This window comes from Lonchura striata, chromosome 7 (assembly GCF_046129695.1).
Source record: "Lonchura striata isolate bLonStr1 chromosome 7, bLonStr1.mat, whole genome shotgun sequence".
Classification (NCBI taxonomy): domain Eukaryota; kingdom Metazoa; phylum Chordata; class Aves; order Passeriformes; family Estrildidae; genus Lonchura; species Lonchura striata.
Genome location: NC_134609.1, coordinates 9,970,578 through 9,993,360, shown reverse-complemented (window position 1 = coordinate 9,993,360; position 22,783 = coordinate 9,970,578). Strand labels below are relative to the sequence as shown.

Below are 22,783 nucleotides of genomic sequence, written 5' to 3'. Positions count from 1 at the left end.
TCTTCCCACATAGCCTCACCTGAAGGGAATTCACCTAACCACGCTGGGAAAGCTGGAGCTTACTTTTAAAAGTTCTCTACAAGCTACATGCTCAGTAACAAAACCCTATCCTCCAAAGAACACCATTAAATCAATATTTAGCATAGCAATAATGGAACAACCTCACTTTTTAAACCTTTCAGCATTCATTTTTTACCTATAAAACCACTTCTACTCAGTGAAAAGGCCTTAAAACACATAGAAAGGTTTAGGATGTGGAGCTACCAGCACCTCCCAGTCAACACAGCTCAGGTACCTTGCAGCAAGTCTGTTAAAGTCTGGATTTATTACTCCTGTCAAACCAGCACTTCAAGATAGCAAGACCAGTATCAGCTAAATAGAAAAAATTCTGCTATGACAAAATACTTCACGTGCTCTAAGGGATTAAATTTGTGTTTAGAAAAAGCTGTAAGTGATGTAACTAAAATTCAACAGGCTTTAGATCAAATGAGGTATGGTTTATACCACCTTCATACCACATCATAAAGTAGGTGCAAACACAGCAAAACGCAACTTGGACACCTCCACAGAAATAACCATGCAAGCAGCCATGCTCCAGAACAAGCTGGTACAGCCCTACACCACAGAGCACCCAGCAGCAGCACAGCTGAACGCTGCAGGACATCTGGAGCTCTGTCAAACACCCAGCCACCTCCAACACCCACCCACACGCCTTAGATCAACTCACTCTGCGATGCGACCCTCCTCCCAACAAGACTCAGCGACACCCTGGATGATCATTAATGCAGGATTTTAACAATTAGTAACTCAGCAGGTTTATTTCCTTGCTGCACCTGATGCAAGTCTGGAGTCCCTTCTGCAGTACCCTTCAGCTGCTGCAGGCAGAAATTTCCAAAACTAATTATTCTATTTCTTTGTGTATAAAAAGAAAACAGACAAGCCTATGATGTTCTGTGTCTGCTTTTTTGTTTAAAAAATTTAAAAATAAAAGTTTAAAGAACAAAACCCAAAGACAAATAATTGCATGGATAGTCAATAAAGACAAAAGTTTGTATACAGTTTTATTAAAGCAACTATAACCACAGAAATGATAACATTTTTAAATGGGAGCATGAAAAATTATTTTTAACCTAATTTTTATTATAGTTATTTCCAAGAGCAATCAGCTCAGAAAATATTAAGACTATTAAGTGTTAATGCAAGAGACAGTACTGCTTTGCAGAGCTTTAAAACAGTGCATTACATTACAAACACTGACTACCTTCCCCTGTATATATACAGAGAAGCCAGGGGATTAAGTAAACCCAACTCAAGCCCAGAATATGATGTGTAAGGTCAACATTAAATTACGGGGAAAAAAAGTTCATGAACAAACATCTAAATAGAAAAAAAAAAAGTTTTCAAGAACAATACCTCTTTCTGAAATGAACTGAAACTGACTGAAATAAATTCAGATTAAGACCTTTTTAAGATCAAAATAGAAATTTTGATGTCTAAACACCTATTTTATGCAAGTGATGCAAGTTCCACATATTATCCTAAATAACTGCTGTGTAAGTTTTCTTCAAAAATTATGCATAACTTAATAACAAACATAATACCACAAACTGTAAATAAGAAAAAGCAAACACTTTTTCCTTTCATCCCCAGAATCATACAGAATCATTCAGTTGGCAACACAAAGATACCACAGTTTTCCTATTGTACATATCATCCAAGTTAACATTAAAACTTGAGCACTTACATCATACAGGCAGCATTTTCCACTTTTATAAATTAAAATTGTATTATATCCAAGGGACACATTCCAGCAAAGCAACCAAAATTTTTTTTTGCAAATATCAAAACAGTGAACTTTTTTGTGTTGTTTTCTTTCAAGAACAAGAGATCTGTAAATTCAGATAAAAATTCAGTTTTCTGACTCAAAAAAAGACACCAGAAGTTACACATCTAAGGCAGTGTCAAAGGAGGAAAACCAGCATTTATTCCAGTAAAATTTTGTATGGCTTTAAACCAGAAGCCAGACCCATAAAGGGTGAAAGAAAAGAAGGAAGCTTATAGCTGAGAGTCTTAAGTAAAATGAAAATAATGCAAACATAAAGCCAGTAGTCCCATTTCTGATCCTGAAGGAATCAGAAGCCTTTAGGTGTAAGTGTATTGTATATATATAGTATAATAAAACTAACACTAAATGCTAGAAAAACTTCCCATACAGCAAAACTGATTTATCAAAAGTGCATAATCAAAGCATTAAAAAAAATCCCTCATGAGGAAAAAGGTTTGCACTGCATATAGACAGACTCCAATATTTTCTACCCGTGACTAAAGGAACATCTTCTCCCTTCAGTCTTCAAAACCCAAGTGGAGTTTGTCAGCTTTTTAATGAAACAATACTTTTATTGTGATATTCTAGAAAATGTAAGAACATCACAAACCTTCTGCCTGTTGATCTGCAAACTTCCTTTCAAAAAAAAAAGTGATGTCATATCAATTCTAGCCAAAGGAATCACCTTATCTGAAGCATCTGAAGTGCTCTACACCAACTAGGACCACCATAGGTCACAGAGGCCAGTACCCCATCCCAAGTAATTTCTGTCCTGCAGAATATCTGTGCATAATCACAACTAAAATAAGTTGAAGAGTTTATACTAGAAAACTTATGAGATGCTTAAACAAATAATCATTCTAATACATTTCTCTTTATTTTCACAATATTGTCACCATTTTCAAAGTTATTTTAAACATATCTATATCAATGTTTTCCCTATACTTAAAATAGAAAATTAATCCAACAGCAGTAATACTAATGTTAATCTCACTACTACTAATAATAATAGTAATAGTATATTAAAAGTGAGTCACCTTTTTAGTAAAAAAAAAAAAAGAAGAAGAGCTAAGCAATAGATAAAAATGTAAAAGATACCGTGAAAAATAAATTAAATATAACCAAGTATGCCAAAATATTTAGTCATCATTTTCTTGGACAAAGGGGAAGCAAAACTGTAGTATAAATTTATTACATAAAGAGCAATAAAAAACCAACATGGTAGACCTGTATTTAACAGTTATAGTGATAAGCTATTCAGTTGTATGATGCTGCAATTGTTGATGAGGTTACAGTACTCTTCCTCATTTTTGTGTCCCAGTGGTGATGAATTTAGAGTATTTTCTCCACCCTATGTTACCAGTTCTGATACTTAGGTAGTGAAGCTCAGGACATGCAAAAAGGTTTCCAGCTGCAGCTGCACATGTGTCTGTTCTGCAGATGATCCATGGGGCAAGGCACCTCTGCCAGTTCAACTAAACGTGCATTTAATGCAGCTCTAAAAAAAGAGCCAGTATTTACCATTGCACATCAGCTTGCAGGAGAGACACCCTTATAGGATATTATCAGCCATTCAAGCACTCAGCTCTTGATTCCCCAGGGGAGCCTGGCAGAAGGTACAATTCTTGACTGGAATGGAAACATACCATGTGTGACTTTTAAATATTATGTTTTTAATGTTGACATTTCAGACATAATTGCCACAAACAAAGTAAATACAACTTGCTACAATAAGAGAAAAAAGCTTTTAAAAGCTCAGAAAGTTAACATTAGAATATTATTTTTTTTTTTTAAATCTGATTCATCTAGGACACTGTGAACATCTAGGCCCGAGTCCAAAGCCATTGAAGTTATTAGGACTGCTTCCCTCTGTTTCAACAAACCTCGGATAACTCCCTCATTTCTGTACCTCTCAAACAGACAAATACTTGCAATATATCATCTCAAAGCAGAGGAACTCAACACATTTCAGTGGCAGCACATTCATTTAAACAGAACCATGTATACTATATATGGAAATGAAGTGTTCCTCTCAAAGATGCAAACCCGATGTATTCTCAGGCTATAAATACCACCAGGATTCAAAATGGGCCCTTCCTGACCATGTCTCTGAGAGGCGTGGAAGACATCATTCTTTCTCTGCTGCTTTTCCACCCTCCACTGTCACCCAAGGTGACCTGTGTGTCCCAGACAAAGAGCCCACACTGACAAACCAGGAGGTCTAATTTGAAACTGCTGTGTTTTGCCCTGTGTCATTTTGCATAAATGCCAGGGTAGTCTTGTGATCTAACAGAGTTTTGCACTCACTTCCCAGTCGGGCATTGTATTCCTGCAAGGAGCAGGGAGTTGGACTCAATGATCCTTATGGTTGCCTCCCAACTCAAGCTATTCCATGATTCTAAACCTTCAGCTGTGTAGCAGCATACAAATCCATTACAGAAATGCGGCTTTTTAAAGTGTAGCTCCTCTCCTTTTGCCACTAAAATCATACGTGCAGGAGAGAAATATTTTTTAACCATTAACACCCACACATAATGTTTCAGCAATCTTTCCCTTAGAAAACCTCCACAAGCTCCAGTCACTGTGCCCTCCTCAGATTTCTGAATTATTCACTAATTTTCATACATGTAAAATACACAGTTTTATGCAACATGACAAGGTATGTTTAGTAGAACCAAAGGGATACCCTGTCCCCCAATTTCATCTAGTGTTATTTTCATGTTTATACCTCCCCAGTGACTGCTGCCCTCCCAACTTCACACTACAGGGTGTCTTGCTGCTGCTGAACTACAGCCTGATCCTGCTGAGGAATTATCACCAGCCAGCCCTGAAATTCATATAAACTTTTGTCACTCTGAGTTGGATTTCACAGAACAGAAGAGCCAATCTCAGAAGGAATGCTTGACTACCGCTCTGTGCACCTGACTAGAGATTACAGTTTTTTAGGATTTGTCCCAGGAAGGACACTCAATGACTAAGATTCAAAATCCACTTTCTTGCAATAATACAGGACATACAAGTACCATAACTGCCAATTTTAACTATAATCATTAGATCCTGTCCCTGCAGAGATTATACTTAGGGCTAGTGCTCTCTAAATGTTCAGTGTTACGGTCTCTGGGGCTTTAAACTGCCCTCATTCTGCATCCAGAAATCCCAGTGCATCAAAACTGAGTACACAGCTCAGTGTTACTTAAAAGCTTTTTGTTTGCTATTACAGACATCTCTTCTATTGAGCTAAACTGGAAGAAAAAGTGAAATCTAATGGTTTTCAACCTCCCTTACATATTTGCAAATGCGAGACTTTTAAGTTCTTTTTACATGCAGATGTTCTCCTTAAATGTATGTGTTGCAATGCCTTGAAAATAAGTATGATACTGTACCAAAATAACATTTTGGTTGAGAACGTTTGGTTTACAGGTTAAATCCTTGTCTATGCATTTTCTTTTCTGCATGCAGAAACCTATATTGCACGTGTTTATAAAAGATGAAATCCTTTCTAAGCCCCAGAGAGCCAGAATTATCTTCCTTTTCAGAGCATGGAAACCAGCAGCACACACTCCACAGCAGCGCCTCTCTCCGCCTGTAGAAATGCCACCTGCGAAGGGCTGTGAGTACCTGTTCCCTCAGACCTTGACCTCTCCACCATGGCCAGCTCTCAACTGGCACCCTGGCTGCTGAGGCTCTCCCGGAGTAGCTGCACGCAGAGCACCTGACAGCCATGAGACAGGAATGAGTGAGCCAGGCTCTGCATGTGACCGAGCGGCAAACGCGCTACAGCTCCCGCTAATCCCTCGAGCTCCCAGCTGCTCATCACACGCCGCTGCCCAGCTCCTCCTCAAGACTCAAGGTGATGCTTCCACGCACGGATTCAAACGAAGGCATCTCCTGCATTATGTGTCCACGCGTGTCTTCCAATGTACACTTCAGCTTTTCTCAAGAGATCATGCCTCAAATCTTTTGCTTTTTTTTGGAGAGGACGTTGATGCAGGTATTGCCCAGAAACCAGCAAGCCTTGCCCACACTAGAGCCAGCTTGGAATGAATATTGCTTGTTTTAAAGACAACTTAAATTTTTCCTCTTAGAAATTTTCTCAGGCTTTAGAATGCTGGGTTGAAATTCTTAACTTTTCAAAGATGACTTTTGCCAATATTGTATTTCCAGCAAAACCAGATTCTTTTCCTATTCGAAAGAAATGGCAATGTTGCTTGGTTTCTACTGAGTAAAAAGCACTGTGTAACTTACTACATTTGAAAAATATGTAGCCTAAGGTCAAAAAAGACCATTAGGACTTGTAAATTCAGGCTAACAACTGCTACCTATAATTATAATTTCATTTGATATGTATACAAGTCCTGCGGTGTGGAGAGGAAAAGCTCTTCCAAAACACTGAAAGCATCACAATAAGGATGTATTCGACCTGCTATACCTGATGACATAAGGTCTTTAAGAGGTAGCCTTCACTAGGGAACCAAGGAGCAGCAATAAAGGCTCTGCTATCATATTCTTCAAAAGGAAATTAATTCCATTTAATTCTGCAGTGAGTGAAGCTGACTGGAGCTGACTGTGCCCCAAACCTGTGCTCTCTCATTCCACTGCTCCTTCTTCATGGTTTCAGAGTTTGTTCAAAGCCATAACAGATACTGTCAGCAGAAAATGCCCTCCAGGAGCATAGAAAATATAGAGGCAGATCCATATAATCAAAGTAACTATAGATTGTATAATACACATTTAGCCCCTATTTGTACACTACCACGCATATTTATTTTATTTTTTCTGCTGTTACCACAAACAAGAACTACTAATGTCAGAGTCCAACCCAATGAAGTTTAATTTCACATTCTACTTTTCATACACAAACAGAAATTATTTGGTCAAGGGAGAAAAAACAAGCAATGACCAAACAAGTTCTTTAGCAGTATCTAAGCATCACTAAAAACGTAGATGTAAACACTGAGAAGAAAACCTGCATTTTTCAAGGTTGGTTGCAAGTAGACTGTAGCTAATTTTGAAAAATTGCATCTAAAATTATATACCATATTAAATAAAGGAATACAAGGGTTCTGATAGTAATGACTGTCACACTACATGAAACACTGACAACAAAGGTAAAGATTTACATTGTTATGGGCAGGGTTTTTTTTTAAATGCCAATTCACAAAGCAAGTATGGAGTGTGAAAATCCTATAACTTCAATAATCATTTTTAGTACATGATTAAGAGTAATGTTCCATTCATATAAAATTACATAAATTAGATACGGAATTTTAAGGGACAAGGTTGATGATTCTGTTGACAGTTTTCATATTCTTGACTTTCTTATCTCCAAGTGAAAAAAATTAATGAAATTTCATATCACAAAGAATATATAAGATATATATATATAATGGTTTTAAATTCTGGCTGTAAATGAAATGAGTTGAAGAGGGAGACACTCCAAAAAAACACACTCTAAATCCTTCTATGTAGTCATTAAAAAGTTTTACATCCCAAACCATCATCAACAAATCCATGAAATACAATGTCATGCTTAGTATATATAGCAGGGAGAAAAAAAATGAAACTTTCTGTAGTTCTTTGCAATAACAGATACAGACATGAGTGTTAGCACAGTAACTCTGAATTATTCACATGTATATTTTAATTATTCAACAAGAGGCCACAGAAAGTAGACATGAAGAAGATTTCTTTTAGCTCTCTCACTGGGACTGCTCTTTGTGTAGACAGTGAGATGATGCTGGACAGCCCAACTCCCCTGCAACCTGTGGAGCAACAGACGAGGCAGCAGAGGAACGGAGAGCTCCTAGCATGCAGAAAACTTCTTCAATCCTGCAGTAGGAGGAGCTACTTCTTCTAAAATTGCTTTTGCAGCAGGTCCAATAGAGTCAGCACAGCACATATACACATTCACAGTTCTCTCCAGCAGCCTCGGCAGCTTTTCCCAACTCACCAAGCAGCAAAGCATGTGCTTGGTAACAGCAAAGTTTCAGATCATTCCACTTGTTACTTCAGTTACTTCAGTTGGCCTTATACCCTAAATACTAGAAAAGTGTTTTGCAATAACTAGTTATAACTAACATCCTTGCATAAACAGAATTCCCTCCAATTCCTCATTTTATCATATAAGGAATGCAGGATCAGCACTTGAAAGTTCTTTTTCTTTGCCAGTCTTGAAAATCCTTAAAAGTGGAACAAATAGGATCTAAAAGGAGACATACATCTCCCCCTACCTGCAGAGTCCTTTATCCTCCTGCCCCAGGGAATGACATTCATGGAACTACTTCAGTATCAAAGATGAAATAAACTGAAATCTTACAACCTGCCATAGCCATAGTACATCAAACTGTTCAGACTGGAAGTGTTTGAACCCCTCAATACAGCCTGTTACTAAATTGGCACATTTAGCCCAAGAGGTTTTAAAAACAATTTGCACATATCTTTCTACACTGATTAAGAAATGACTGATCTGCTTTAACTGGCTGTGTCCCAGTAATGGACTACCTGACCAACAGTACCCACCAAGAAACCACACATAAGAATCCTGCGTACAAGCCTCTAACTTTTTGCTCTCTCAAGGGAAGAAGCACAAGGTAATAACAGGCAGATTATTATTTTTCATCAAGATCCCTGAGAGCCTGTCTAGAGTCTGTGGAGGCATAAATGCTAAATACACAACAAAACCAAAGCTTAAGTCTTCACTACTCGCCCTTCCTTGAAAACTGCCTTTTACTGCTGTAGGAAATATTATCTTATTACCACAAATTCATTAGAGCTGTGCCATCATACCTGGCTAACACTCTAAGAAAGTTCAGGTTTGGTTTTGAATGAAAAAAAAAATGTGCCTATAGCAAAGTAGTACTGCCTGATAGGATTCCTGATGCTTCAGGCTGACGTCAAAGCTTTTCTTCCTTAACTTTAGCAATCGCTCCTTCCATAGACAGGCCAAGTTCACTGTAAGAGTTTAACTTCCAACTGGAATGTGGAGGTTCATGTAGGCAACCCAAACTACACAACAAACAAGTACCATAAATTTTCATGCTCTGACTTTGTTGCTGGTTTCCCCTAAATGCTGGGCCCTTCACAGAACTGGTGTATGTGCTGTGTGTTTAGGGGGGAGGGGACAGGAGAAAGGGGAAGACAGCTCACTGTACGTCAAAGCAAACCAGCAACCTAGCAACCATATATTAAAAGGTGTGTGTGTTTTTGTGGGTGTCTGTGTGCCAGGAATAACTGAAGCAGATATTATTCCATTTGTAATTCAAAAAATGTGAAAAGGGAAGGGGAGAAACTCCAGTTGCTGATCTGTTCTGGGGTCTGTCAAAATCCACTTTCACAATACAGTGGTAACACTTTCGATCTTATTTTTCGTAATCAAAAATGACAATGTGGACTTGAGCAAGTTCTTAGTTTTGGTTTGAAAATAGACCCTTCAAAGCAGAAACTGAACTTACTTCACATACTATGCTTTCTTCCAGCTGGCAATATGCAAAAATCAAAGTGGCAGAAAGGCTGCCTCAAAGACTTCACACTTAGGTTAAGAGAATACTTAGAAATGTACAGAATACTTCCAGATAGAAACATTTAACAAACAGAAACGTCAAATATTCTCAGGGCGTGAAACTAGCTTTATAAAGATTCATTTTAGTGAGTGAGAAATTGAGCGAGAAATTTACTCGCTCAATTTTGCCGAAGTTTCTCATTCCACAAGGCAACTGAGAGTTTAGATCAGGATATGCAAGCTCCCACCCTATCATATGCGGCCCCAAGGGTGCACATAAACTTCTGATCTGCACCGTCCCACTACACCAGCATGTGCCTCTCTGCCAGGGTGAGCGTCGCACACCAGGTGTAACTTTCATGAAAACGAATGGGTCCCTGCGTGGCGTGGAACAGAGAAGGGGGAACGGGGAGGCGCCTGGCACTGCACGCACCACCTCGCCCCTCCAGCTACACTGCCCACGGTGCACTGCCGGTAGCCCGTGGCAACCCTAAGCCAAGAGCAGGCAGCACATTGCCATCAGCAGCCCGCCGCCACCTCGCCCAGGTGTCCCGCTCTGCAAGGCTGGGCTCCTACTCCTCCTCACCACCACCGCACCAAACCATCACCGGCAGCAGGAGGGGAAGGGAAGGGAAGAGGGAGTTACCTTGTTTTTGACCCCGCAGTGGCAGCAGACAGTCCACAGGTACTTGAGGGTCCTCCAGAGCAGGATGATAAACAGTCCCCCAAAGAAAGTAACCATGGATGAGGCGAGGAAAGCCCACCACATGCGCTGTCCGCGGCTATCGCAGGGCACCTCCATGGTCACCGGGATGATGAGCGCATCCATCTTGGGCACATTGACGGGGGAGGAGGACGAGTCTGTGTTGAGATTGTTGGCGTTGATATTGTTACTCATTCTAATGCCGCTGCCGCTGCCGCCCGGGTAGGAGCCGCCGCCGCTGCCATTTGCCATAGCTAACAGCGAGCCGGGCGCGCAGGGGCTTCCGAGAGCTCCTCCCGCCGCCAGCGCCCCCCAAAAAGCCCATCACCAGCCATATTGCTGCTGCTGCCGCCGCTGCTCAGCGGGGAAAGATATGGAGAGTAATAAAAATAAAAAGCCCCCAGTCAAAACAAACAAATAGCCAAACCAACCAAGCAAACAAAAAAAAAGAAAAAAATAAAAGCAGGTGAAGAAAAGCGACCGCACAATTCCCGGGTCCCTCTCGGGAGCCGACAGGCCGGTGAATTCCGAGCGTCCTCTTTGTACGGCGAAAATAATATTTTAAAAAATTTTAAATAGTAATAAAAATATAGTCTCCTCCTCAGATTCCCACCCCTTCTTTCTCCCGCATACACAGCCCCTACCCCGCCCACCCCCAAAAAAAATCATCCACCACCACCACAAACTGATGCCTCTGAGCGTCTCTCCGAGATACCCAGCGCTGCGACCCCGCTGGCCTCAGCGGGGATCCCTCACTCAGCCTCCGCCGCGGATCCTCCCGGAGGTGGTCTGTTATTATTGTTAATAGTCTTTAACTTGTTATCAGCGACACTTAGTCACCCCCACCGCGCACCCTCCTCCTCCTCCTCTTCCAAGTCCAGCCCCTTCCTCTCTTCTTCCCCCCTCGGTGCCAGCAGCAGCCTCCTGTGGCTCCTAATTCATCCTCCGCTGGCCCATCTGTGCGTGCGCTGCCGCTGCCGCCGCCTCCTCGCCCATCCTTCGGGAGCTCCCTCCAGGGCCCGGCTGTCGCTCAGGCTGTTGCTCCCACACGCGCAGCGGCGCCGCCGGCTCCCGCCCCTCCCTCTGTGCCGCCGGGGGACGCGACGGCCCCGCAGCCGCCCCGGGGGCGCATCAAAGGCCCCGCGGGCCGGGGGTGCCGGGCGGGCCGGGGTGGGGGCGCCGGCTCAGGCGGGCTCCCGGCGCCCCATGGGCAGCGCTCCCCGCCCCGCGGCCGCTCGGTCCAGCTCGCGGCGCCGCCGAAGCGCCGAGCGCCCGCTCCGGAGGACGGCGAGGCGGGAGCGGGGGCTGCGTGCCGGGGCGGGCGCTTCACAGGTGGCGGCGAGGCGGTGCCCGGCCGCGCCGGGGAGCTGCCGGTCCAACAAGTCCCGCCGGCCCTGGCGCGTCCATCGCCGCCGCGCCGCGCTCTCCGCAGCCGCGGTGGGGCGGGGGCAGGCGGCAGCGGCCCCCCCGCGCCGGCCGTGCGCGGGGCCGGTTCGAAGGATGTCATGACGCAGCGGCCAACGCACGGCGCAGTCACGGCCCCCGCAGCCCCGCCGGGCCCCCGCGCCCATCGCCCGCATCCCTCGCCGAGCGCGACCCTCGGCCGCGAGGGCGCCTCGGGGCCGGCGGGCCGGGCTGCAGCCGGGGGCAGCGGGGCAGGGAGGGAACGGGGCGCGCTCGGGGCTCGCAGGAGGCGTTTGAGCTGCAGCAGCAGGTGCCCGGGGATGCGCACGGCGCGGGAGGGGGAAGCTGGCATGGAAACGCGCTAAGGGAGCGTGAAATAAACATCGGGGACCGCGGCGTGGGTTTTTCCGCTGAAGGCGTTCGTGGCTTGTCTTTAATTGACACGGGCGAGTACTGCAAACGCTCCGCAAGCGCACCGTAAATTGTCGCACATCCCAAGAACATTCCTGAATTCAACCCTTAGGAATATAAATAACAATTTAAAACGACACCTTTGGGGAGCATGGGGTGAAAGGGGAAGCCAGCAAGAAAATCTGGACAGTCATCTCCTACTTTTTTTTCGTATTCACGTTGAAAAGCAGAGTAATTTATATGTTTATATGTGTATTCATTTATACATAAATCAAAATCTCCATTTGGCACATGGTCTGCTCACTGGGGTGTCTGTACAAAGTATTATGCAGATCCTCTTGACATCTTTCCAAGGGTAAAATACAGCAGCCTTTGTGTGCGTGACATTCCCCCATCTTATCTAGTTGCTATACCAGCAGAGAACCACCATTATGAAATAGTAATCTCTTAACCTTTAGTAGCAGTAGTTTCTGTTTCTGCATCTGCCAGGGGCTTGTTTGTTTTTGTTTTCTAGTTAAGTGAAGGTAATGAGATTTTATGACTTCCCAAAGCTTTTTACGGGGCTCTCTAACCCTCTCACCCCCACTTTTTTTGTTCAGTAACACCACTGTCTGTCTGACTCAGTGAGTTCATCATGACGTCTCTCTCAAGTCTGCTTCTCCAGTCTGTTCCTTCAAGAGAAGGCTTCCTTTTTCAAGAAGGGTTTAATAGGGGCCTCTGAATAGAGAAGGCATTAAATAATGATATGGAAGTGCATACAGGTAAGAAAAATGCTACATTATTTTTTCCCAGAGAAAAACAGTTACATAGCAGACCTGAAGCAGGCCGTTCCCAGGTGGTGGTTGTAATGGAATTTAGTTGAGAATTTCTAGATGCAGAAAACTAGTCAGATTGAAAAGAAACTGCATGTCACAACTGCCACATGCAAGCCCAGACTGCCAGCACTGCCACAGCTGCTGCCCCCTCCCATGTCTTTTCATTACCAGCCCTCCCCACAACTAGAGACCCTCTTGGGCTGCAAAGTGTTTCCATGACAGGATCACACAATCAGAACCTGGTTCTCACGGTCATTTGCTCTGCAGTCCTGTGAGGAACATCCTTTTCCCAGCTGCACACACACCTAGGGATCCTTTTATCCATCAGCAAACACCTGGAGTGGAACAAGGGCAGGAGCATCGTACCACAGACACTTGAAGTCTGATCTTCAGAAGTGCCAGGTACTTACAGGCACTCTCACAGCTAACAGAAACTACAAGCCCTGTGCACCTTGCAAGATGAGGACAATGAAGAGCAGCTGCCCAGCATATCCCAGGGAAGGTTTTTGCATGATGGAATTTCTTCCATATTCTGGTCTGGCAGATAACAAGAAGTGAGTCTCTGAATCATAGCTGTGACATACATTCTCTCTTGTTTGAGAGGGCTCAGAAGACTTGACAGAGAGGCTGCAGTCTGAAAATACATTTTCTTGCTTTATAGATTCAGAAGGTATGAGTTAAAAAGTATTGGACTCAATACTGCTGCAGCTGAGCAGTGCAGACACTGTTTTCACAAGCACTCCAGAAGCAAACAGGATTGTTAGGCACTTCTGAAATACCATCCCCATAATACTGTACCCACACATACCAAAGATGGTCCTAAAGAAAAACTCTGACTAAAGCAAAGTAAGTGCACAAAATGTAGTCTGTATGTTCAAGTAATTTGATTCCAACATGTTCACACAGAGTGTACATGCAGATTTGGACAGGGATAGCAGATTTATTGTGATCACTTGTAAAAAGCTGCTTTTAAGTTTTGATGCTCAAAACTGTTCATAAACCAACCAACACATACAGTAGGAGTCCTAGTATATAAATTCCACACTATATATCCAGGGGAAAACCTTTGTTTTATCCCTATAAACAAAACTTATTTACATAAATATGGCTCAGTTCTACAAATATTTACCATGAAACTCACACTGAAAAGTAAATATAGATATCAATTGGTAAGACTTACCTTACCAGTTGAAAGTTTCCTTACTAGGAAATATCTGCAAAAGACAAAGCAAAGTAGGTAACTTCGTATTTTGTTCACCTATTCATAGACAGAGGTAAAAATGATCCTTAAATGAATATCCCTTCCATTAAGTCCCATTTGAGCTTTCTCCTTTATGAATAAAGAAAGGCCAGCTTTCCAGTGTAGGCTCTATAAAGCAGAGTTTGAGAAAGCTTCCTGGGGCTGTATGCTTCATTTACTGAGGCAACAGCTCCATTTCACGTTGCCTTAAGACTAAACAAGATTTTCAAGCTCTGCATCCTGGAGAGATCTATTCCAAACAAACAGAAAACTTTAGTGGATTAGTTTTCAGATTAGTTGTCCATTTAATATTTAAACACGAGCTCAAAATTTACTTGGTTAACAATACTATTTACAGAACATAACAAATGCTGTGCTGACCTGTGTTGTTCCTGTTCTTACCACGTAGCATAGTCCAGGATACAGTCATGCCTACTCAATGTAATTCTGGAGGATTTGGTTCCAGAAAGCAATGTTTTAGCAGCAAGGAAATGACTCCTCTTTATGTAAAACAGTTCCCTCTTGTGGATATTCTGTGTACGGTATCACAGAAGTATTTAAAATATTCATCAGTCCTGGATCTTTGCAATTAAAAACTCCAAATCTGTTAATCAATTCTCCAAACCCCTTAGCATTCTTGTTTTAGCAATTAAATATGTGAGGAAGAACAAGCTATTGCATTGAAATATAATACAACTTGCCCAATTCCACATTATCAATAACAAATTATTTAATAAAATTCAATAAACATAACAAGCTAAATAAAGTTGCATAGCCGTACAAAAATGAGTCAAGAGCAAATCGCAGTGGGGCTTTTTATTTTGCTTGTATGAGAAAACTTTCCACACATTCCATTAAGAGAAACCATGATTTAAAAAAAAACAAGAAAAAAAAAAGATACACTATATAAAGAAAAGAGACAGTAATGGCAAAGCAGTCTGGGTTTCCAAGGATCCATGTACTAAGTACAGAAGACAAAGAAACTCTGTAATGATAAATCTTTCAATTAAAACTAGAGTTCAGGCAAGTGGCACAGCTTCACTGGTGACACAATATTGCACCAGGGATTAATTTGGCATGGCAGTTAGGAAAAAAAAAACAACATATGAATGGGAGTAACAGTATGAAGATTTATGTGTGCTCTAAATGATGGCTACATTATACAACGAATAATTATTTTTCTTAAGAAGAGTAATGTGAGAGAATAAATGTGTACTCCTCCCCAGTTTTTCCTAAAGGCATATATGGTCTAACTGAATCTGGGGAAATGATAGAAAGCATTTTCATGTTATTATCTTGAGGGAAATTATATTTTAAAAGGTTAAAAACTTGTTTACCATGATGTTTTTGTTACATGGTTATATAAAATCTTCCTAAATTAAAATAATAATATAAAATAATAATATAAAGTTCTAGTCAAAAGACTAGGTTTGTGCTTCTGAGGTCAGTGGGGCACTTGGTCTTGACTTCAAATGCTGGAGACCCAGTGTCAACCAGACTTCAGATATAAGCAGAAATATCTTGTATAATTAATTCTGAGCCTTACTTTAATATGATTCCTCACTATTCTTACTTAGGCCTAAGATCTGAGTGAAAAATAATACATTTTTAGTGATTAGATGGATGCTGGAACAAAATCATATCATGAAATAATTCTGGGATTTTTGTTGCAATGCAAAATGTTTGCTGTCTGAGATGCTGATGTAAAACTCATAAGGCTGGATCTATTGTCCTTGTCTTAAAGACTCAAAAGAGGAAATTTTAGCAGATTATAATAATATGCACATAACTGTATATTTGCACATGGCAAATTATTATCTTCAGCATTTGCTTTTTTTCATAGAATTTAGACAACCTATTTCAGCGTATATTAATTCAAAATTCTGTTTAGTTTACTTTCTATCTGCCCAATTCCTGTTCAAAGACTGAAGTACATATTTAGCATGATAATATACTGCACACTGTAACAGCTTCTTATCAAAGTACTTTGCAAATAGGAATATATTCAACCTCATCACATCTCTCCGTAACAGTATACGTGAACACTATTCTTGGCAGTGAGGTTATGTAACGATTTCCTTGAATTAGTTAAAACTTTTGTATTGAGATCTATTTTGGCACTTAACCCTGGCAAAATCCTCCAGCTGGCAGGACAAAGACATACCTCAGCAGAATGCTTCAATGGGTCACCCAGTCATTTAGAGTGATCATCTCCAGAATACTGGAACCCTTGCACTCAACCCAGCCAAATAAAATATTAAATAAAATCCCTTGTTCACATTAATCCATATGGTATGACTAGAAATTTAATACAAATGAATATTTCAAACATAGAGGATTTTCTTTGGGCTTTTTTTTTATCGTTTTAATAAAGCAATTCTTCATATCCTTGTATTTTGCTTAAGAGTTAGACCCATACATATTTCCTCATTCCTACCAAGTTTCCCAAATCACATAGATTTTGATTAGATGTGATATTTCTTGCCAATAGAATCACTTCTTAGTATGGGTTATGCATTAACAGAATATTAATACATAGCTAGAATCTGAAAAAAAGTGACAGAAAAATGATGACCTCAGAAGCAATATTAATTAAGCCATGTTGGACGGTCTGAGGTCTGTAAGTACATTTAAAAAATAAGAATCCCCACACTTACAAACACTCTTGACTCTCGCAAACCAGAGCCTTTTTATTACTGTTTGTACTAATGAAATTTCCTTCCAGCCAGAAGAGAAGAAAGTAGGAAGATATCACAATATTCTGAAGACAGAGTAGTAGAAGTCACTGTTAAAACACAGACTAACAAAGGAGCTTCAGAAATAGCAGTCAGCAAAATAGAAAATAAATCACATACACAAAGAGACATTTAAAATATCTCTCTTAAACCATTATTTCCCCTTTTTCTGAGTGGGCCCTGATGACCAAACCAGAGAGGAGAAACAAACCCTTTACCCTCTACTGAATGATGATGACAGAAAAACAGAGAAGTACAGTAGTTGCAAAGAGCCACTGCAGAGGAGCAGTAAGAAGAAGCAGGGTAAAACTTCTCCATGGTTTGTGTTTTTTTAGTTGTATCAAATCAGAACAGCTACATTACTCTTCAAACATATCAGGGCAATGCCAGTACTTCTTTCTGTACAATTTTGATTTTGTGGAAGCTCTCCAGTTCTTTGTATAAATATTGACACCCGTTGGTCATTCCAGAGAGGCCCAGAAATTTCTAATGAAGCAATATACCAACTGTTATAGCAGTACAGCAAATATATGTGTGTGTGTGTGTCTGTATCTACCTCCTGTGTGTGACGTAGCTATAGAAACATAAAGCAGTCAGTGTCCCCCAGTTCCAACAGCAGTGTTCATGCTGTGGCCATAGCTACTATCTACAAGCACAGCATTCCAGAACTGCTCAGGTATTGCCATAATGATTGCAAAGACAAATACTAATTTTTTCTAATGGATTTAATTTGGAGAACTAAATATTAATTGTCTCATCTTTTAGTATTTTCCATTCATTTCACTTGGTATCTTGCATACAGGAATTGTGTAGGCCAGGTAGCTTTATTTGCCTGCTCCTAGGAACCATCTGGCTTTGACTCTAGATCCTTCTAAGGCACAAGTAAAAGGCTATGGATGGAAAAAAAAAGTATCATTGTAAAATATAAACCTGCAGATGCCTGTTTGTATTGGACAATTCTTTTTTAAGTCCATCAGCCAACCTTGCCACGTGGCACTCGCAGTGAGTCACTGCTGCCAGAGTCAGAGCCCCTACAATGGAAGCTCTGCCAGGCATTCCCGAAAGCAGCCACCAGCTTTAACGTACTGTAGGGCTCCAAAATCTGTTGTGTACAATTTAAATGGTTTGGGGAGCAAAGCAATAGCAGGACAGTACTGCTGCTCTGCTCCAATTAGGCCAAGGGAAATTTTCATAAAAGTCAGCTAAATGTAAAAACCAAGAAAAATGTGAAGATGTGTGTGTATGTTCTGAAACCAGTGCTTGAGAAAAACAGCTCTGAGCACTAGCTAATTTCAAATCCACAGGGTGTAAATCTGCTTAACACTCAAAAATCAGACATCAGACATCATACTAAAACCGTAAAGGGGAGACCATATGTTTACAAGCAGCCACTCCATTTTTTTGCAACTCATTATGACACTTACACTTTGCTCTCTCCACATTTTCAAACGTGGTGTTTATTTTTGACAATAGCCTTAACATAATTCAGGAAGAGCAGTGTTGCAATGACCTGCTTTGCTTTCTTGTCTCTCACACTTGTGTGGAAATAAATAGCTGAGAACTGGCAATTTGTGACTGAAAATAAATTGGAACAAAATAAATTTTTTATTATCAAACATCAGCCCATACAGTAAGGTTTGAAAAGCTGAATCTCATCATTATCAGAAGACACTAAAACACTTTTTCACTTCCCACTATGTAATCATATCTCCAAAGAGTTTTTCCAATAGAAGGATGAGATAAAACACATTTAACACGCAATCCTGCAAAATGCTGAGCATTTCTGCTTTGATCCAGCAAAGCATTTAAACAGGTGCCGAATGTTATGCACAAGTAATCTCCGAGAATCCTGGAACCGAGTCACATGTTTAAAATTAAGCATGTGTTTTTGGTCCAGGGTGACAAGGCTCGACACCTTGTATGATTAAGTGACTAGTAAGCTGAAGAGGTTGTGTAGGAGTCATGTCCTTAATTGCTTGCTGACTTCATCAGCATGTATGTTTTACTGGGGCTGTATTTGCTAGCATGCAAAAGGTGACCTTTAATTCCCAAATTAATATAGCTTTCACATTTTCTTTGCTGTTTGGAACTATACATTCTTCAATTAAAAAAATAATGAGAAAATAATACTTAACTTAGTCAAAATTTTTGAAGGATCAGTGATTAACTGACATTATTTTTTGTACTTAAAAGACATAATATTCATATTTGTACTGTAAAGACACAATATTCTGTTTATCCTTGTATTTTAAAGACATAATATTCTGTTTTCTCATGGATAGATTCGAATATGTCCCCTCACAAGTCAATGGTGCTGCTAAGGACCAAGTATGTATCATTAGTCACAGATAAGTGTCAAATGTCAGAGCTCTGCTAATGCAGCAGTCTTACATGCAGTACTAAGTCTGCAGCAAGCTATCAAACAAAATACCCTCAGGCTGAATTCAAAATAGTTGAGTTCAAGGCTGAAATGAAAGCTGCCTTAAAAATGAAGTCTTTTCCAGCAGCAAAAATATTTTTTTTTTTTCCTGTGCTAAATTCAGTGTAATGTTGGGATACCTAATGGCAACTGACATAAAGGAAGTGTGGTTTTGACCTTCAGGTGCAGCTTCTGGGTAATATAATAATGGTAGAATGAAGCTTTATTAAGTGAATAGTTTCATAAGCTGAACTCATGTTCATGTCTTTAATTTAATCTGATCTATGGGCAGATGTTAATTTCTGTTTCCTCTCATAAGCTAATTGTAATTCAACCTATGGTCAAAACTAAGATAAGTTATTTGGGAAGAGGCATGGATTGTTTGTGTCATAGGCAGTGGGTGCAGTTTTGCCTTTGAGTACAAGTCTGTAGCTGCATCAATGAAGGATACATGTGGATATCTAATAATAATTCACATGTGCATATCTAACAATAGTTAGACACAGGGTAATTTGTAATCAGTGGAGCAATATGTTTGGAGAAAAGCATAATAAAACATTTTCATAAATGTTCACAGGTGGATATTCTGCAGATAAGTTTTAATTATTAATTAACATGCAGGTTTAGGCAATGGAATACCGAATTGTATTTAATTATGAGACACATTGATTACAAACCTTCCACCTATTCACCATCTCAGTCAAGCCCCATTCAAAGTCTCTGATAATACTCCTCTGTGTATTACATGACTTTATTTCACACAACAGGTTTTCCCAGCATCTCTTCTACTAAAAGGAAGTTCACTGCTATACATGTGAGAATGCATTATTGCTCACCTACCCTCAGTATGTTAGAAAATTATCTATGCAGTCTATTGACAACTGCAATGGTTAGAATATTTCTAATATTTACACAGGTTTATGGTACTTGAACTTGATCTGTTTTTCATAAATTATGCCTACTATTAAATGTATATATAATGTTTATTTTATGTATAAATGTGTATGATAAAGTGTTACTTGCAATTATCATCTTTACTAATTATCATCAAGACTTTTTTTCTCTGAATTTCCACAATGTTGAATTTCTAGTGGGTTTTTTTGTGTGTGTGTGTGTCAGGAAATGGGTAGCCTAGAACTTTTCAAGGTCCAAGAAGAGATGAAGCTTTATAATCATTCTATGTCTCTTAGGATTAAGGCAGGTGAAATACAAAGCCATGTAATGTGTTTATCTCCTACAATTTAAAAAACCCATTTTATTAAGTGCTAGAGAACCCTACAGCCATATTAAGATTATATTACATAGAATTACCAGTATTTCAGTGATATAAGTATAGTTCTGGAGAATCTCTAGCTGTACATTATTCATGCCATGTTGAAACAAGAAAAAATAAATTAGAATATCAGGGATAATTTTGTCCCATGGACAAAACCAGTCTACTACTAAATTGCTTTCCCAGAAGGAAATGTGCCCTGCTTATATAAAAAAGCATTCATAAAACACTTTATCTTTTGTTTCATGAAAGATTTAGCTTCTCATAGGCAAGTAATTATGAGTAAATTATTAACTAACTGCAACAGAGCCATAGGACAACAAAAGTTTGTCAAGGGCAGGTTAACAATAATGTAAATAAATACTCTTTTCATAGACAATATTTAGGCAATATACTTCATTCATTGTACATCAGGTTAGTGCCCTTTCAGTGGCAGGCACCGACAACTAATTAAATCCTGATTGATGTGTCAATGCAACACACTTCTGTGTGCATTGCATGAATCACAAAGTAATAGATTTACCCAGGCTTTACCACTATCAGTAAAGAAGTAGATTATGTCAACTTTTCTTCTTAAAAAAAGGTTTCTACTACCTTTTCTCCTGGATGGTAGTGTAAGTGCTTTCTAACACAAACTAAACATACAGCCAACCTTCCTCTATGTTTTACCTTCTCTTTTGAGAAAAAAATCCTGCCTTCCAGACTAATAAATTCAATATTAGGCATTTTTATACATGGTGTTTAATCTCTTCAGGGTTCTACAGAATGATATCAGGTTCCAGGAAATACTAGAGGTAAAGCTATTTTTTCTTTGGACAATCAAAACAGACTTGCTTTACCTTCTTATGCTTGCTCCAGCTTCTTCCAAACTACCATGTTAACTAATTCTCACCTTGGGCCAATAATTTTGCAGCACAGAAACATCTTATTTTGTCAACCCAGTCTAAGAATAATAAAAATATCCCAGTTCTGTAGCTTTTTAAATTCTCTTTGATGAGGAATGAGATCCTTATGAACTCAAGATATGAAGAAAAAAATATCCCTTACTGAGGATAAAGCTGTAAGTGAGGAATCAGTGCTTTCAAATGCTCCTACAGTGTGACAGAAGACAGCCCTACCTCTAACCCTATTGAGTGGGAACACACTAGGCAACATCCTAGTGAGGACAGGGGCTGCAGGATGAAAATGGCCACTGAAGGCAAAAAGATATTCAAGTCTGAGATAGGGTTTTGGAGTGGCTGGTTACAGAGGAAATGCATGGCCATTTCAGCAGTGGTCAGATTTTTTTTTTCCAGTTATTTTCCAGTATTTTGAATATTCAGACTGTCTTCATATTAAACTTAGATCCATTGGATGTGGGTCAATGCACACACCATTTCCTGTTATATTTTCCCCATGATGCCTAATATCTCTTGTATAATGGGTACGTGTTCTTGAAAACTAGACAGAGGCGTTCAAATCTCTTCTAAACCAGGCAATGTAACTATTAGTAGAAAGTACTACAGATGGCTGACTAATTGAACCATGGAAAGCATTATCACACCATTCCTCAATTTAGAACTCATTATTCATTTGAGTTCAATCTCATTTCATTACTGTTATAATTCCATATAAAATTAAATTGGGTTATAAACTTACCCACCTGAGGTTATTTTGCAATCATCCAAAGTATACCTCACTTCCAGCCAGTCCTACCAGACCACAGAAAATTACTATGTTTTGGGTTTTTTTTTGCTTGTTTTCTGAGGGTTTGGGATTGTAACTTAGTTATTATAGCAGAATCACTAGACCAAGATGCAGATGCAGCCTTTCCTCTGTGACCTTGAGCAAGTTACTTTTACTCCATGGGTCCTGTGTTTACTTCTGTACAAAGGGTATTGTGGGGGTTAAATATCTCTACAGCACTTTTAGAGCATTAGGTGAAAGGTTCTTTAAAAGCTCAACGTATGACTTATTAATAATATATAAGCACATATCTTTCCAGGTTATGTCTCAGGTATCCAGCATGGGGATTTGTGCAAAGCTCCGTGTCTTCTCCAATAAAACAGACTAGAGCAGCTACTTATTTAAAGTTCTTTTGCACCAGATTAACTAAATGCCTGAGAGAATGATACTAGGTCACCTTCTTAAAATGGCCTGAATACCAGTAGAAGATTAAGAAATGGTGGGAGTGACTATATTTTGTTACACTGAAAGCATTACAAGCAAAGTGTACATGAGCAAAGTGACATTCACTGACAGATTGAATTGCATTTTGATAAACTAAAAATGGCAGAGAGGCTTAGACCTTTGGAATAATAACTCTTGAAGATTTTCCATTTTGATAATCAGTTGATTGACAGAGGGTGCAATGAGAAATGGCTATGACTTTTAGTTTGGAAAACAGCTGCCTTGTAATCCAACTTGGTTTCACCCCAACACCAGTGGTGTTATAATCCGCACCTCTCCTAGTTTTCATGA

At 40.0% G+C, this 22,783-nt stretch overlaps 1 protein-coding gene and 1 long non-coding RNA gene across 26 annotated transcripts in view; one reads left to right on the top strand and one right to left on the bottom strand.

Moving 5' to 3' along the window:
- KCNMA1 (potassium calcium-activated channel subfamily M alpha 1) overlaps positions 1–10,680 on the bottom strand; it is a 425,369-nt gene extending 414,689 nt beyond the window's left edge. For 12 of the 25 annotated variants that reach the window (XM_031505190.2, XM_031505196.2, XM_031505199.2 and 9 more), the window contains exon 1: positions 9,970–10,679. In XM_031505190.2, the coding sequence (XP_031361050.1) occupies positions 9,970–10,278 (309 nt within the window). In that variant the 5' untranslated portion in view covers positions 10,279–10,679. Of the gene's footprint in view, positions 1–9,969 lie in introns of all 25 variants that reach the window. The other 13 variants (XM_031505208.2, XM_031505210.2, XM_031505214.2 and 10 more) reach the window with 2 other exon arrangements.
- A 986-nt stretch (positions 10,681–11,666) lies between these two features.
- Positions 11,667–22,783, top strand: part of LOC110468629 (uncharacterized) — a 69,197-nt gene continuing 58,080 nt past the window's right edge. Inside the window, exons 1-2 of the long non-coding RNA XR_002465123.2 lie at positions 11,667–11,740; positions 12,441–12,602. This is a non-coding gene — a long non-coding RNA (uncharacterized LOC110468629). The remainder of the gene's footprint in view (positions 11,741–12,440; positions 12,603–22,783) is intronic.